The sequence below is a fragment of the Ictidomys tridecemlineatus genome, chromosome 12 (genome assembly GCF_052094955.1).
Source record: "Ictidomys tridecemlineatus isolate mIctTri1 chromosome 12, mIctTri1.hap1, whole genome shotgun sequence".
In the NCBI taxonomy this organism is placed as follows: Eukaryota; Metazoa; Chordata; class Mammalia; order Rodentia; family Sciuridae; genus Ictidomys; species Ictidomys tridecemlineatus.
The window spans coordinates 49,678,128-49,696,531 of NC_135488.1; the positions used below are offsets into that span (position 1 = coordinate 49,678,128).

General features: G+C 35.3%; 1 protein-coding gene across 1 annotated transcript in view; it reads right to left on the reverse strand.

Moving 5' to 3' along the window:
* Positions 1–1,717: 1,717 nt before the first annotated feature.
* The window catches only part of Kcmf1 (potassium channel modulatory factor 1), a 76,601-nt gene continuing 59,914 nt past the window's right edge, over positions 1,718–18,404 (reverse strand). Inside the window, exons 4-7 of the mRNA XM_078028931.1 lie at positions 11,605–11,706; positions 8,495–8,669; positions 6,049–6,331; positions 1,718–2,342 (exon numbers count right to left, since the gene is read on the reverse strand). Of these exons, the coding sequence (XP_077885057.1) occupies positions 2,081–2,342; positions 6,049–6,331; positions 8,495–8,669; positions 11,605–11,706 (822 nt within the window). The 3' untranslated portion in view covers positions 1,718–2,080. The remainder of the gene's footprint in view (positions 2,343–6,048; positions 6,332–8,494; positions 8,670–11,604; positions 11,707–18,404) is intronic.

The window sequence follows — 18,404 nt, forward strand, 5'->3', positions numbered from 1 at the left end:
TAAACTGCCCTGAATGGACTTACAGTTGTTCCATGTTAGAAAATGGAGGATCTTACATTTTCCAAGAATTTGTGCAGAAAAGGGAAAGCACATAATTGGCAATTTCTTTCTCACATCCAAAGTACTGCATTCACACAAATCAGGATCTCCATGTTTAGCATACAGAGAGAAAAATACTGGATTTGAGATATAAAATCTCTGAGAAAAGGTTAGGCTAATTCAACAACACCAAAGAAATTCAAGTGGTCAACAGTCTTGAAAATGCTTTATTGAAATGTGTGACTTATGTGCAGAAGATGTGTTTGAAAAGACCACAGCTTGAAAAGTGGATTTTAAACTTCTAAACAACCAATTAAAAAAAAAAAAGAAAAGAAAAGAAAATCCCTACTGGACTTGACTTTTAGTATAACTAAGAAGCCTGGTGTAAATTTTTCTTTCAAAACATTTTGTTACAGAAACAAAGCTATTATACTTGGAAATCACTGGAGTCTGAAGTTTCAGAGAAGCAACAGTTTTTTAGACATGGAGGGTGACTTCTTTTTTGGTACATTTGGATGAACATGGACTTCACAGTTCTCGGAAGAACACTGGAGGGGTGTTCAAGTCTGTATGCTTGTCATGTTGAAAAAACAGAGAAACGTAGACAGGAAAGGACAAGGATGGAGAGAGAGGAGACCAAGAAAAGGGCTCAGAGAAAAGAGAACTGGAACAAGACATGATTAGGTTAAGTCTAGGTATAAATTTATCAGAAGCTGTGCGCACCTTTTTTAAAAGTCCTAAATTTACATTCCAAAAACTGCCCCCCTTCCCCCAAACCCACTGTCCCTGCCTTGGAGCTATTGTGAAAGTCTATGCACAAAAATTGAAACACAAAATAAAAAATAACCCGGCCCCTCAAATCCAAAACAAACCCCAAAAAGCTGTACATTTTTTTACATATAGGATTAATAATATAGGCATATAGGTGGCATGATTCAATTAAAAGGCTTTACTTTTTATGCCAGAAAAAAAAAAAAAACCCAATAAATAAAAGGTGCTAAAGTTAGCATTAAGAATTTGGTTGTAATATCATGACACAACCTGGGAAGGCAAATCCTCAAAGCTCCTCTGATACTGATCTGTCTCAGCAAACTACAAAGCAAATACATAAATAACACAAAATATGATTGAGAATGTGAGAATTTCAAAAACAAAGACAACATAATTCAGGTTAACTTTGTTGAACAGTGAATAAATGAAATTCATCTATACCTGAATGAAACATATTTAACAATCAAAAAAATTTTAAACCACCACAAAAAGTAAAAACTTTTAAACAAACATAAACAGGATTTGTTTTTAGGGCACACAAACGGCCCTGCAGCAGATTCTGACAGTAGCTTTACTGTTGTGTCTTCTACAGATAACTTAAAGAGTCAGGCTGGGCTCCACACAGATAAGATGACTAACAGGGCAACAGGACAGTCACAGAGGGTGGAGCGCCACACCTGGCTATACGACCCCAGATTCCACTGCAGAGCTGGCTTTGTGAGTAGGAGGCACACAAAGAAAGGTGATTCAGGCAGACATTATTCAAAAGCTACTTTGTTCCATAACCATTGAATAATGTTTAGGAAAGCTTTGGGCTTTGTTTTTTAAGTTTTACTCCTTGTATTTAATTTTTTAAATAACAAGGTCACTAAAACTCATGCACGCTGCAAAAAACCTCATGCAGTAGTTAAGGTAAACCATCCAAGCAGTTTTTATTCATTAATATTCATAAATACACACAGCAGCTTCATTAGAGATTTCAATTTTCCTCTTCAGTTTGAATGTGGAGTATTAGGAGAGCCTTTTGCATGTCAAGGTACAGGAAGCAGAGATCACCCCTGCACTGCTACCTACATTTACCTGCTAGAAGTAAAAATTAGTTAAGTGGAAATGATTATCATATATATTTTCTCTCTTCCTTTTGAATGTACACAATGTAACAAGAGTGACAGACCTGAAATTACAATCACCAAACAAACCCAAGATAGTTGTTGTCCACTTTCATTGGCAAATACAGCACAGAGGACATTGTCTGCGAATTGGGATGTCATCAAAGAGGAGGTGGTGGAGGCTCATTTCCTTTATTACTCTCTTTTAAATTTAGGTTTTCTAAAGCAACATCTAAAGGCATAATATCTACACAGCCCATAGCACCAAAATCTGCCATCTCCCCCCGTTCGTCCTCGTCTGAGGACGAGCTCTCTTCCCGCACTAAAGTGGACAGAAGGAGCTCTTGGACAAACAGGCTGCGGTCTGCACGCTCACTTTCCATGGACTGACGCTCTGTTTCAGACATTTTAGGATCATTCAACCTGTGTAAGTTAAAAAGAAAAAACCTTATTGGTAAAAAGTCAAGGAACAATGGCTTGACAAATTTCAACAATGTCTTCCACTGTGCAAGCTTTATAAATGACAGCATTCAGACTCTAAGATGTATAAATAGAACACCTTGCTCAAAATTGTTACCTTAGTTATATTCAGATGAATTTCCCATACGTTTAGCAATACTACTATTACCCTGAGGTGAAAAATTATGCCTTTATTAGATTCAATTGGAGGAAGGGGACGACATTTAGACTTCCACTCCCTCTAGAGAAAACAAGGGCAAATTTTTTTTTCTGAGAAAACAATGTTTCTAAAAGAATACAGCTCGAGGAAAAAGCGATTTCTCTACCCAGAATTTCACCTGTGAGATGTTAAAAAAGGAAAGCAGCAACCCTACTCACAAAATCAAAATCTATAATGACCAGGATACTCAAAGAAAATCCTAAAGTTTCTCCTGACTTTTATTACTTCCAACTAATTCCTCCCAAAATAAAGTTACGTCCAAAAACCTAAGAGAGCAAGAAAACACATTGTCTTCACTTTTTCTACTAAAAACCCAAGTGTGATAGGGAAGATATGAGGTCCACTTGCCCATGATGCTCAGCAAAGCATGCATTCCTGAGTTCTGGGCTATGCTGGAAAACTTGACTCATCCATACAAGGCCTGGACAGATATTAATAGTAGAAAATTCTAGGTTAACACTTGCTACTATCTTGTTAAAATGATTTTAAAATGTAATTCTCCAATAAATATGTGAAATTTTACTTAGTTTCATTCAGTAGTAATGTTATTTGTCTACACTTTGAGTGGCTAAGAAAGAAAGGGAAACGAGCTGGAACACTGGGATCAGGAAAAGTAGCAAAACAGAGAAAAGATGGGGACAGTTGAGAGGCATGCATGTGTGACAGGTATGCGTGACAGGTGCCCAGGGGTACCCAAGCTGTGAGACAGATATTCTCCATGCTGCTTGCTAACCAGCTCCCACTTCCTATTGAAAGGCCAGAAGCATTCAAAAATCATAATTGCAGTAGTATGGATCAGGGTATGTTCTAAGTGCTTTTGTGTATATTAAATCTTTTAACTGCTATCAGGACATATTATCAACATTTTAAGGAAAACTGAAACAGAGAATAGGTTAAAAAGAAAAAACCTTATTGGTAAAAAGACAAGGAACAATAGGTAACTTGTTCAAAATCTCATAAATATTAAGTTAAAAGCCATTGCTGAAAGATTAGATTTAAAACTCAAAAAATAAAAAAATTTAAATTTCAGAAATTAAAGAAAACAAAAGTATTTGGAAGTAATGATATAAAAGCCACCGAATCACATTGAAATAAAATGATTGGTAATATACATAGTTAAAACCAAATTAATATCACCAAGGAATGGAAAACAAATGGAAATTGAACAGTAATGTACATGTTCTCAATCCAAAACTAGAGATTTGTTAAGAAGTGAAATGTATTATTATATGTTCCTAGCTTTGAAAAAGGTTCTTTAAAAAAAAAAAATCTACAGAAGTCATATCTGTAATAGAAATACAGATGATATACATAAGACCATGTAGTCAGTATCAAGCAAATTACAAGATACATAGGTTGTAGAATTTGGCACTTTGTAGAGCATGTGATTCCAATATTACTGTTTTGATTTTCAGGGAAATAACTACGAACATGCCGCATTCTTGAAGGGCAGATAAAATCTGGTATTAGGGCTTGATCTCCTGACAGACAAACTTGATTTGGGACCAAAGGAACTGCAAACTTGTGAGAATCTTCATATTGGGACAGCAAAACTAGTTGGCGCTAGCACTAAAAGCCTGAACATACACACTTTATAAGTTTCTAAAAGGTCATCTCCCTTAGAGCCCCCAAGAAACTGTCCACACCATCAGTTTCAAGGCAAGATGAATAGAAACTGCCCCTGGTCAAAGAAGAGAGAGAACAAAGATAAGGCCCTACATATATCATAATTAGCTGGTGTTTGTGAGACCAGGAATTCCCCTGTGAGTACTGCACATGTTTTCCTTGCCTTAAATATTTATAATGTATGTTATAATGTATCTGAAGTTCTTAGGAGCCCAACAGCAAATAAACTTTCTTTTTGTTAATTAGATTTCCCCAAACTCATAACAAGAAAAAATAAATAAATAACTATAAATTCCTCAGAATATGTAAAATCCGAGAAAATTTTTTTGGGGAAAGACTGTCTTAGATAAATCAAGTAAGTCAACATCAAATTATATAATAAAAGATGTGAGAAATGATGTGCAAACTACAAGATACTGTCCAACATGCATGTTCAGATGATATGGGGTGTCTTTTAAAAATGACAACTCAAATCCAAGGAAAGTACTCAGAGGCACCCTAGGAGCAGGATGTCCAATATAGAATAAAAATTCCAGACCAAGCCCACTTAGTAGTTTGGGGCTAAAAGACAATGGGAAAATAAGGGGTGGGGGCAAGAAGACATCTTTTAAAAGAGGTGCTGGTGAGAATTTCTACTCATAGTTCAGTGAACTCTCAGTGAATATAGACACAGGTTGGTCTCCTTTTCCAGTTTTTAAGAGCCTATGGATGACAAGTTACAAACCTACTATTGGTTAATCTCTAACAGGTAATACTATATAGCAGTTGGTAGATCCACCTGTGGCTCTGATTTTCTTATAATAAAATTTTTCTGGTAATAAGCAGGAAGTTACTAACACTGCAAAGGTAAATTCCTCACATGAGACTTCCTTCTTAGATCCATAATAAATGATGATAATGTCTACCAATGCATTTAATACTCTTTAATTCTCTCATGTGGCAAAACTCCTGGGATATTGACAATAGTAAACTAGTTAAGTAACAAAGCCCAAACCTAGTAAATAGCAAAGTCAGGGCTATACTATAGACCAGGGTCCTCAAATACTTTTTATTCTAAATCCACAATATGTTCTTTATAAGAACACACATGTACCATTGTACTAACAGATTTTTTAAAGTGTGAGATAAAAGAAATATAAGTAGATATTTTAATAGTTTCTTCGTTTGAAGAAATCATTGCACCATCAGACACAATGAGTTTGAGAGAGCTATGTTATACATTAATGTCCTTCGCTTTATGATTTGTATATTCCTCTCTGTTACATTAAAAGCCCAATTGGTCCAGGTTTGTTATTTGTTGCACCTAAGACTCTGGTCACCACTACTCTTCCCATGGAATGGTTTACTGTGTGTAATAAATATTACTTTTACTGTGATACACCATTTTTAAAAAATGGTTACTTCTGTGCATTAACCATAAGAATTTAAATATAGCTTCTTTAGAAATTCACAGGAGAAAACTACTATATGATGAAGTCTTCTGTACCTTTTAATACTTCACAATTGACTAAAATTGGCAAGTAGAAGCAAGAAATGTTAATTATGATAATAAATGTACCTAATATGCCCATCTATAAAATGATATATGGTGTTTTAAGTCTTATGTATAGTATGGAAAAAAAATTCGTATTAGATGATGATGTACACCTTGAGAAGAAGATGAGCATTCTTAGTTTATCTAACGTAATAACTATGTTTCAAATTCTTGGGGGAAATACTAAATATGCAGTTTTAATTGGAAAGCTCAAAGGAAGAAGTTTTAGACTGTACAGTACCAATAAAATACTAGTTCTCCCAAAAAAATTATAATAATAAATGAGCTACCTTGTTAAAAGAAACTGGGAATTCTGGAGAGTCTGCTGACTGCTTTCTGTATTTGCTGTATTGGTTGTTGCTGTGGATTGTGTGATTGTAGTAGTAACACTGCTTGTGTTAGTACGCCGGGTTGCGTTGCGTGCAGTCTCCAGTTGTTGCCGTGCTGCCTGGGCATGCTGCCGTTCTAACTGCAGCTGCATCTGCAGTTGTTGTAACTGAGAAGCGGAAGGGCCAGAAGAATTAAGCTGTCCTCCTGCAGAACGTCTCACTCCTGATAACTGAGATAAAAGCTCTGCAAATGAAAATGAAGATGATCAAAATCTACTTAACAAAGAAAAAAATATGCTACAGATGATATTTTTATTGGGAGAATATAAAAAGTAGTATCAACAAGTATTTCATCTAAGAAATAAGTTTTAGAATGTCTCTTGGAGGCAGAAATTACTGTGTACAGGAATGCAAAAAAACATGAACGTTACACACTATTATTTTTATTCTCAGCAAAACTTGAGACTATTTTTAAAATTATTTGTATCGAGTACTAACGTAAACTTCCTCTAAAAATTTACTAGATTAAAGCAGTTTACTTAGAGGTCCAATTATAATATAAGCCCTCTCAATACTAAGTTCCACAAAAACAGAGAACAAATTATACTCTGTTTACTATATTTCCAGCTCTCAGAACAGAGCTTGACACATACTGAGAATTCACATGGTTTGCTTCCTTCAAATAACTGAAGGAATTATTAGAATTAAATCCAAGAGCCTAGAGCATTTCTGACTGTGACCCTTGCTCACTCACCTTTGCCTTCTCTGGTACTTTCTGGTCCTGCCAGAGTACTAGAATGCCACCAGTAGGGCTCAATAAGTTCCTGGAAACCTGCAGCACCTGACTGGGTGATCTATTTAGTCTGTTATAATCCAGACTGCCTCCTGTCAGTAAGGTTATGGTGATTAAGAGTAATGTAGACCTTTATCCCTGTGTTCTCATCTAAGGAGAGTAAAGTAATTACCGTCTTCCATGGAGTATCTACCTAGCTTACCAGAGAATGACCATTATCTTACAGATGCTCTCAGGCCCACAAAGCCTCTGATTTATCATTAAAACTAACTAACATGATCAGTTTGTTTTCTTGCTCATGGGTGTTTTATCCCAGATTTTTAACATTGCCATTTAATGAAATATAGACTATCATTTCCCCTGATCACCCCCCCAAAAAAATCCAAGTAATGGAGAGAATTTCTGAATTCTGACTTTTGTTTCCAGAAATTACCCTTTAGAGCCTCTATAAAAGGCTCTAAAAGATAATTTCAAATCCCCAAAACTCAGTTCACTGGGTTTGTTTTTGTTGTTCTACATCTAAATGTCCAAAGCACATCTGGAATTATAAAATTATAAAATTTTTAAAAAATATTTATTTTTTATTTGTAGTTAGACACAATGCCTTTATTTTTTTAAATTTATTTTTATGTGGTGCTGAGGATCAAATCCAGGATCAAACTACTCACGTGTGCTAGGCCAAGTACTCTACCACTGAGCTACAACCCCAGCCTACATCTTCCATTTTTAAGAGCATTTTATGAGTAAAACTGCTCTGCATGTCTATCGCTTATTTAGATGTATCAATATTTCAGGAATTCTATAAGGTACATCACAGTTTCTAAATACATATTCTACCACATGAACACATTTCTATACTGTTGTTTTAAATCTGCAGGGTCTTCCAGAATCTTACTGCCTGCATGCTTGAGATTTCTTGCAGATTCTCAGGCTATAGTGATTTCTGACATTTTATTCTGACCCTTGTATTCTGCTGCCATCTTTTTCTAGGTTGTTCATTCCCTAGACTCAGTGAGTTAGCCAGGAACTACAGGCTAAAATATTGTCATTCTCAGATTTCCCCAAGCTATTAAAAAATGTTCTCTTAACTGTGTTCCACAATAATATGGTTCTCAAATTAAGGCTAGAACAGAGAAATTCCTACTTTCTTCCATGAGAAAAAGCTTGTTTAGTATTGTCAATTAGTTTTTTTAATCTGTGTACTTCTAGAGGTTGAACCATGGAATTCTGGAAGTCTTTCACTCTGATGAAATCTTTTTGATTTTCTTGGGCTTCAATATAAACCATAAATACCATATTAGGCCTTTCTATATTATCTTATGCCCCTAAGGACTTAAGAGAAATGCAGACCAATGCAAACTACTAAAGTAGTTTTACATTTGGGGATAAGGGTATGGCTCAACAGTAGAGCACTTGCCTAACATATGTGAGGCCCTGGTTTGAATCATAGTACTACATGCATGAATAACAAACAATTTTCATGTTTATAAATATTTTGGAATTTTATTAAAAAACATAAGCATATTATCTGAAAGGAAAGACAAAGATCACATAAAACATTTTAAAATGAGCTCCCGTCCCGCTATTTCCTTCATGAAGGTGAAACTAACTTACCAGCTATAGGATCCATGGCTTCCCTATTGCTTGGAGAATATGAACTCTGAGAAGAAGAAAGTCCACCAGTAGAACTGCTAGTAAAGTGCATATTTGATCTACGAGCACGAGGACCTCCTAATCCCCGGCCAGGGTGAAACATTCTACGTACATGTCGAACACCACTCGATTCATCATAACTCAAAAGTTAAGAAAAGGATCAAATATTTCACAGAAATTAAAAAAGAAAGATCAGCCCTTGCTAGACAGGAATTAATTCCTAAGCTGTCAGCATTTTAAAATAGCACATTTAATTTAGAACACAGTAGCTATATGATACAATACATGCCTTTTATGCCAGCTCTTCAGGAGGCTGAGGCATAAGGATCACAGTTTGAGGCTAGCCTGAGCAACTTAGTGAGACTCTTGTCTAAAAGAAAGAATTAAAAAAAAAAAAAAAAAAAACAGTAGAATGTAAATGTCCCAACTCTAGGAAACCTATTTAATGCTAAAAATATACTCAAGTATAAAGTATGGTGCCTATGTAACTGTTTGGGTGTTTGTATGCATGCTAGTGCAGGCAAGCACAAGCACAAAGTTTAAAAAGATTCTCTGCAGGGACAGGAATTTCTTCCCAGGCTCCAGAGTAATGCTGCCAAATGAAGTCAAAGACACTGCCTGGTTAAATACCCAAGGTGAATGAACATTCCCTTATCCTGATCTCAGTACTGAATTTTATACAAGCTTACATTCAAGTAACCACAATTAATGAGAGTCAGTTTTATATCTGAGGAGCTGTATTAACATATAATCACTGAATCATTATTATCTAAAATAAGAAAAGGAACAGTTATGAATTCAGTAGGTGAAAGACTACATTTGATTATTAGTTTTAATCTTTGTCTTCAACTTTTTCTTCAGTTTCTTTTGTCAGTGGACCGTAGAGAGATAAGCATGTATTTATCAAGAAATCAGATTTCCAACAGTGGAACTCATCTCACACAGCTGAGTGTGAGTCAATTTGAAGTAGCAAATAGCTATCAAAACTGAAAATGACAACCTTGTGTTTCCACATGGGCAATTGTGTGTGAATGTTGAAGATAGGAAGCCAAATATTATAGAAGAAACTTTTCTTTCAAAGTAGTAAATAAAACAGCTTTATAATGTAGAATGTGTTACTGATTCCCAGTTTTTCAGCTGATGGTTTTGGAGTCATTTAAGGATAAGTGAAGGGTTCCACAAAGCCATCAGGATACTACTGTCATGTACTTTCTTATTGGCATTCATAACCATGGTTTGGTTTCCATAGAAGGTGATATTATTATCAGTATATTTAAAAGCAGGCCAGGGACAGTGCACACCTGAAACCACAGATACTCAAGAGGCTGAGAAGGATTAACAAGTTCCTAGGTCAGCAAGGGCAACTTAGCAAAATGTCTCCAAATAAAAAATTGAAAGGGCTAGGGATGAATTCTTAGTTGACCATTATGCCCCCTGGATCCTCAAATGAAAAAAAAGTAGCTGGAGGTAGAGTGTACTTTAGGAAGATATCCATCAACATGGTGAGAAAGGAAAAAAAAAAAAAAAAGTCTGGTGCTTAAGAGGTAAAGAAAGAAGATACCCTGATATCGAATATGAACTTACTACATAACAACATTGAAACATTGAAAATGAACATCTGAAAAATGAACATGTTTTCGGGATAATTGCCATGGCAACATTTTGTTTTCTAAGAAATCAAAAAACATATAACATTATTCTTATGTTTTGCATAATTTCATCTTTTCTTGGTAACCAAAGACATTTATTAAAATTGTGTAAAAAAAATAGATGTATATAATGTGGAATATTCCATTGAATGAACACCAATATTATTAGAATCTCTAGAATATGCTGAAAATTTCAGGATGTCTCCTTGATTTTAAATAATTTGTTTCATCTCTTCATGAAGATGGAGTGAAGGATGTATCAAGTATAACTCCTCTGGATATTGTAAAGTATTCTTTTATACAAAATGCATAGTAACTGAAAGACTTAAGTATTCTCACCCCATCTGGAGTTTTTTCATTTTCTGAAAAATAAAAAAATTAAATCACTGCTTTCTTCATGCTGCTTTCAGTGTCCCCTGCACATGAGGAGAGAGAAAGGTCTCAGTGGTTTCCTCTGTTCATTGACTACCAGGTCCTAGACTGGCTCAGGTTTCTAATTTTGCAGGCTTGTACCATTTCTTCATTTTTCAATTATTTCCCACTTATCTTCCCCCTAAATCTAAAAAGCTATAATCCCAATTAGAAAATTGGGAACTGTAAGCAAGAGAACTGCAGAATGAGAAAAATCACCATTTTCTTTTCTAAAAGGTCCTAGGTTGGATTTTGACTGACATAGGACAATCAAAAAAAGAAAGTCTGTCAAGAGAATAAAATTCTGATTAAGTTCTTGAATTGCTTCAATAAACACTGGGACCTCTTCATAAGAAAAGATTCTAATAAGTAACAGTTTTAGAAAAACAATTCCTAACTTTCTAGTTATAAAGCATTCAGTCACAAAATTCATTGCTCTGGTAACCAATCCAGTAGTCTCAGAGAATACTGCAAAGAACTATTAAGAAAGGGAAGAGTATGCAGAAATGAAAGTAGGAAAGAACTAGACTCAACTTTATACTTCTCAGAGAAGAAATGGCTCTTTCAGGAGAAAGGGACCCCAAAAGGGAAAGAAGCCCCACCTGCCATTATACCATATCCACAAAAGGGTAAGGGAGCAGAGGAACAGAGAAGGGAAAGCAAATAAAGCCCCTGTATTTTTAACTAATCAAAATTTTAATTAGGATTCACTTTTCCTCTTTTGTATGAAATCATCTTTCCAGAAGACCTATAAGATCAAACTGTCTTTAAAAAATTTGATTGTAATGAATTAAAGATGATGGGCAAGTCAACTTTTCACTTAACAAATATGGTTCATATAACAATCCTAAGTATATAAAAAGAGAAGAAATTGCCTTTCACATTGTGTTACTTTTAGGAAAAGGTAAAAGAAATAAAAATAATTTAAAGATTAGTTTTTCTCTTTTGGGGATATTGTCCTTAAAAATAATCAAAATAACAAATATTATTTGTTGCCTCTTAAAAGGATATTAAATCTCTAGGGGCTCTGTGTTCAAGTGTAAGATGAGCTGCAAAGTCATCCGTGACATGATTAGGATCGCCTCCAGGTAACGCTGCACATATTGGACAAATCTGAAATGAAAATAAAGAAAGCAAGTTTAATAAATAGATACTGACCAGATCTTTCTGGACCAGCATTTTGTTATAAATTGTATCATTAGTAAATTTCAACCAGGCAAAAACACTGTAGACCTTTAACTAGTGAAGGTTAGTAGAAGCCTAAGCAAGAACTGTTGTACATCAATGCTATCACTCACAACTAAAACACAATCTCTCAGAATCATACACAACAGTTCTAGACAGAGTTAAAACTTGATCTCTGGAAAGACCTTCTAATGGCCTGGCCAATTCATATTTTCATGGTCTCTCAAAATATCTCCATAAAAAATATATAAAAATATGCTCTTTAGGTGCACTTCTATGTTAAGTCTAGTCTTGAATGTTAAAGACAGACATAAGCTTATAGCATACTTCTCCAAAGTAAGCTAGTCTTGAGGACTGATCCCCAAATGAGAAGGAAGAAGTCTGACAAAAATGTAACTGTGCAAACTTACATCCATCCAATGCAATACAATAAGATAGATAACGGTTATTGATAATACACAAATATGCTCTGAATTCATAATGCAATTTCCCAGGGGAAAACAGAATGGGGGCCCATTTTAGAACCTTATTTCCCAGAGGGATAGGCAGTTAGGCAGAAGTTTGTCACAAGACCAAGTTCAAGGAATAGAAGATCAACTTCCCTGTGGGTCTTGTGAGAGATAAAAGGATAAAGCAAAAATAAAATAGTGTACACAGGCAGAATTCAGGAGGCCTGATAGTTTGGGAAGCCAATTTCTATAACAATAATCTTCAACAGAATTAAAGAAAGAGTGCACAGGAAGGAGGAAACAGAAAGCATGAGAACTTTAAGAAGAAAGGCCTTTATTGTTCCAGAAAGCCAAATAGCCAAATAATGGTATTAGAGGAATGGCTTAACAAACAGGGCCCAGAAAGAAGGCCTGGTGCAAAGGAGAATGACCAAAGTCAGTACCAAGAAATGCTATTAAAGGCTTGTGCCTCTCCATGGGTTAGAAGGCTACAAGATGGGATAGTAAATTCATCTCACCAGTACATATGCCATATGTAAAATTGAGGCCATCAGTTGACTTTATTGTCTGCTCAGAGTAGAGAGGAAGAAAGAAATGGGAAATGTGAGATAGAGAGGGATACTGCTTGGGGTATGAAATAGAAAAACCACTCTGACTCCTAGAGCCTAACCAAACACAACTTCCCATCCTCCAATGGCAAAAAAAAAAACAGAAGTCTCTTGAGAGTTTGACTCTATTTTGATATCAGACTCTTATGCCCAAATGGTCGGCTATCCTGATTATGTAACTCAGGACTCTAAAAAATATCCAAGAAAATCTAAAAGATACTCACTAGAAATAAAGACTAAGCATGATAATGTGAAAAAGAATTAGGGCACAATGGAATGTGCCTAAGTAGAAGACAGATATATATGTGCCTTACTTAGAACATGCCAGAAAGGTGCTGAGGCCATATCTTCTGCCTTAGAGAGAATGGTAATTCTATCTGCTCATATTTGCTCATATGTTCACAAACTATCAACTTTCTCTTTTAGAAATTTAGGTATCATTCCTGTGCTCTAATAATGAGTGGTAGTGTTTGATACTTATTTTACTTTTCATATGTTTCTGTCTTGCCTGGATACACTGTAAATTTTTTGAGATGCAGGACAATGTGACTTATCTTTCATTTTTAACTGACCAGACTTGCCAAAAAGAAGACAGACAAACAAGACTAGAGGTTTGAACTAAAACAAGTTCCAGTTATTTGAAGATAAAAATAAGCCAGCTTACTTTTTATGGTAGTGGTGATGGTAGTACTGGGGATTGAGCCCAGGGGCACTCTATCACTGAGCAACCCCCTAGCCCGTATTATTTTTGAGACGGCATCTTGCTAAGTTGTCAACATTGGCCTCTAACTTTCGATACTCCTGAGTAGGTGGGATTATAAGCCAACTGTCACCCTGCCCAGCTTAGCTTAGGTATTTTTGAGACTCTTCATTTTGCGACAATTAACAAATACTGGATTGCTTTATAACAGTTTAAGACTTTTATCCAAAGAAAAAAAATTACCATCAAAAGAAAAGACATCCTTCTCCTAAGAGATGTCCCTTCAGATTGGTCTTTAGATAAAATCTATAAACAACTTGAACTTCACAAAGATAATAGCAGAAGTTTCAGTAATTTGAAGAAACATGTAAAAACAAATTAATTAATTATAATTAATTTTTCTGAGACCATTCTTGCCATGTTGCCCAGGCTGGCCTCGAACATGCAATACTCCTCCTGCCTCAGCCTCCGAAGTAGCTGTTAACTATACTCAGGTGTGTGCTACCATACTCAACTCAGCACATGAGAAGTCTGTTCATGGAAATATATTCTAGAAGGAAGACAGAATAAGCACAAATGCCAACTGTACTAAAAATATCCCAATTAGATCATCTACAAACTAGAAAAACACCTCTGAGAAGTGAATGTAAAACAAAATCAAGGACTAGGGATGTGGCTCAGTGGCAGGGTGTCTGCCTGACATAACCAAGGCTTTTGGGTTAGATCCCCAACATGGCCAAAAAATAAAATAAATAAAGATTCTCATTCACAGTAGTGCAATAACTATAGTTCTGAGCATTTTTTTCTTTGCTTTGAGTTCTTGCACATGCCGAGTGCTATACCATTAAGCTACATACCAGCCCCCTTTATAATTCTACAACAGATCTTTTAAATAGTAGGATAAAGGTATTCAGAGAGCAATAATAACAAAAGCAATCTACCAACTCACTTCTATAATGACCAGAGATAAAGAATTACTGAGACTCAGGAATTATTGAGATAGGAAGATCACCTACTTTCATAGCTGGCACACAAAATAAAGAGAAAAGCTTTAGATTCACAGTGGAAGATGTTGCCATGTTTGGGCCACATAAAGTTAACCCAGTTGAGAACCTGAAAAGGAAAACTAAACTCCAGTACCACAGGCTTAACCATTTTTCAAGATTTACATTTTATGCTTAACAGGTAAAATCATATTTAAAAATTAAAACTCTTAGCATGTTGTGAGGTTCTAAGTTCATTCAAAGCTATATTTCTGTATTTCCATTACAGAGGGATTAAGAAAAAAAAAAGGGAGCAAGAAACAGAAAAGAGTTGGGTTGGACTAAAAGGAGGGAAACAGAGATGCAATCTGCCTCACATAAATACTGGTTAATTCTGAGAGGGCCTTTATTTCCACACCATGGTACCTAATGGTTTTATAGGACAGGTACCATTTAAAAAAAAAAAAAATCTACACAAAAGGTAAGCTATCATCTCTAAAATGTGATAGCCTACCAACATTCATATTTATACTTCCTCTGCCACAGGGTACGGTAATATCTATTATTCACGCAGGAAAATTCCATACAATACATTAGCTTAAAATTATGACAACTTACCTAATATTGAGTTGTTTTAAATCAGTATTTCCTAAATTTGGCTAAGAATATAAATTACCTGGAATTTATTCAAATAAGCCTTGAAGACAGGTGTGCATGAGGGGGGTGAGAATTTATAATTTTAAAACAAGGGTCCCAGATGATTCTTATTCTTGTCACTGAATAAGTTTGGCAAATATCACTTCAATATACAATGGTGCTGAAATCTTGTATGTCCCTATTATGTGAAACACCAAATGCTGCTATTTACAGAACCAAAAACCAAAACCAAACAAACAAAAAAAACACTTATTCATAAATGTCCTTGCTATTCTTGGTCTTGTTTCTGCCATTATTCAAGTCGTCTTCTTCTTCTTTATCTTGACACTGAGGGTTCACCATCAGTCCTGCTTTTTTATCTGCAGCCCTTTGGGGAATCTTTACCAAACAAGATGAGTTTGATGAATGTAACTGAGTGAATGGAGTATAAGAGTTTTCATTTTTCCAGGTGTTCTTAGTGAATAGTTGCCAACAACTTGTCAATGCACATTTTAAACACAGTTTTTCCCTAATGTCTAAAACACATCTTTTGAAGTCACTACTCCACATATAAACACCATGTCATTGCTCAATGTAAGAAAACTTCACAGCACAGGATATTCGTCCATTAGAAAACCATATGAAGTCAGCAGTGTTGTTTTTAAACAAGAGTTCCATACATTCTTCCCCATACCAAATTCAGATTTCCTCCAGTGTCTTTCTTTTATTTTTTATTTATTTATTTATTTGGTGGTGCTTAAGATTGAACTTTGCCACTGAGCTATACCCCAGACCTTTTTATTTTATTTTTTTTAATTTTTAAGACAGCTTTTCTCTAAGTTGTCCAGGCTGGCCTCAAATTTAAAATCCACCTACTTCAGCCTCAGGTTAGCTGGGATTACAGGAATGCAACAATGCACTCAGCCCAGTCTCTCATCAGGCAGGGTTCTTAATCTGGGTAGTCTGCACAACTTTAACAACAGAGGAGAAGTTCTACCATGTGATGTGATAAGTTCTTGCCTGTTTTGTTGTTGTTTTGGGTTGTTTTTTTTTTTTTTGCTTTATTTTGTTACTTTTTGTTTTTTTCACTTAACAAGAAGTTTCTTGCCCATGATGTTCACTGTTACAGAAAGACTCATTTTAAAAACTGCTAATGTGGTCTATCATAAAACCTGGCTTTCACTCAAGTTAGAATGCAGCATGATAAAGAAACTGGACATACACTGAGAGCTAGGTGGGTTCTTCATCACACAGGATCTCACTCTGAGGGACCATCCTCTCAGACTATTCAAAAATGCCCCTGAACTGAGATTCTAGGTAATCATGCTTCTTGTTAATAGCAAAAACCATTCATGAAATTAATGCCTTGGCATTTGTTGAACTAGGTTTCTGGATCACAAACTTGATAAATTCATTTCAGTCTTAAATCTGTTTATTTTCCTTTTGAGACTATCTGTTCAAATACTGTGGTTTTTCTGCATCATTTTTTTCTGCTACTTTTTAGTGTTTGATGCAATTATTACTTGGTAACTATGATCCTATAAGGGTCAGGACAGATTCTTTGTACTTTCTACCTTTTCTATAGTCTGTGCTTATGCACATGATCATTATGACTAGGTTGAATCTGTTTCAAAAGAACTACAGAATCATGCAGACTTTATCATCCTTCCATCCAAAAGGTGGAGAAAGTAATGTCATTCCTCTGTACAGGTAGTGAAATGTCTAATTTATTGTTCAACAAATTAAGAGAACAAATTTTCTGATTTAAAGGTTTTCTTTTATCTGGTCTCTCTTGACTAACACAATTTTACACCCCAGTATTTCACAAAACAATCAATGCCTTTCCATCCCTCCACTCACTTTCTCAACACTGCATCTTGATTTTTGTCTCTTCCCTCGGAATACTTCTGTTTCTTTTCCATTTGGTTAAGTTTTAGAAATTCCTTTTTTCAAAAAGTAGCTTAAGTCACAAAGCCCTCTCTGACTACTTCCTACATTAGTCTCTAATTGTGTCAAATAAGTTAGTTTGGTTTTTAGCCACATACACCATGAGATCTGTGTGCAGAAGTCAGGTTTGAAACTGGTCATCATGACTTTAGAAAGCAATACTTTACACCTTACATACATTAAATATAATGCTCAAAAAGATACATTAAGAAGCTATAAACATTTGTTTTATAAAAGGACAATAAATGTTTCCCTTTCCAACTGCTTTTTAATAATTAGCCCAAGAATTATCTATTACAACCTTTCTTCTGTCATTATTCGTAAGCAGTGTTGTTTCCCCCAGGCTTTTCCTTTTTTATAGCCAACAATTCAGTTACTTTTTGCTCAGGCTCCCACACTCCTGTATTTCTTTGTTTTCTGTCCAATCATTACTTTGAAAATTCCTTCTCCCTTTCCACTCCTCAGTCCTTTCCCCTGTTAATTTGTCAGAGTCAAATTATGAAATTAATTAAGTCTAAAAAGTTTTAAAATATTGCCCTTGTTTAGAGGAGTTTAACTTTTGAAGAAATATTAGGATACAAGGTAGAATCCACCTATTGCCATAGCTTCATTTTAAGTTTTCATCCTTCTTTGAATTTGCATACCCACACACACATCAGCACAAGAAAGATAAAAACACAGTTAAGTCACTTTCCTATGTTGTTTCACACTATACTAACTTTCTAATATAAGGTTAGATAGGCTTTCCTAAGCTATCTTTAAATGAAACTCCTATTAACTCCTGTCAACTTACGTGCTTTACTGGGTACTTAGTCTCAAACCAGGTGTCCAAAGGACATTTACTAAAAATAACCACCCCCTGCCCCATGGTACTAGGAATAGAGCCCAGAGCCACATGAATAACACCTTCTAGACCCCAAATGGACCCCTTTAAAGCTAGAGTCTTCACCTAATATGTAGATGCCTATATAAATGCAAGCAAAAACAACTAAGTCAAATCACAAATGTGGTTAAGACAGGGCCCATTCTAGAACTGTAATAAATGGAATTCCCTCATGTTACTCTGTAACTGCATCCCTATTTCCAGTAAAAGGACCTGTACTATGAAATTCAGGTGAGTTTGTAGTTAAAGTTCTGATTGGATAAATCTGTTACCATGGATTAAATATGCAGTATTTACTGAGTGTCACATCAGTATTAACTTTATACTCTCGGTTTAAAAATTGTCAAGAGAAGATGGGTGCACTGGAGCACACCTGTAATCCCAGTGGCTTGGGAGGCTGAAGCAAGATTTTTGATCACA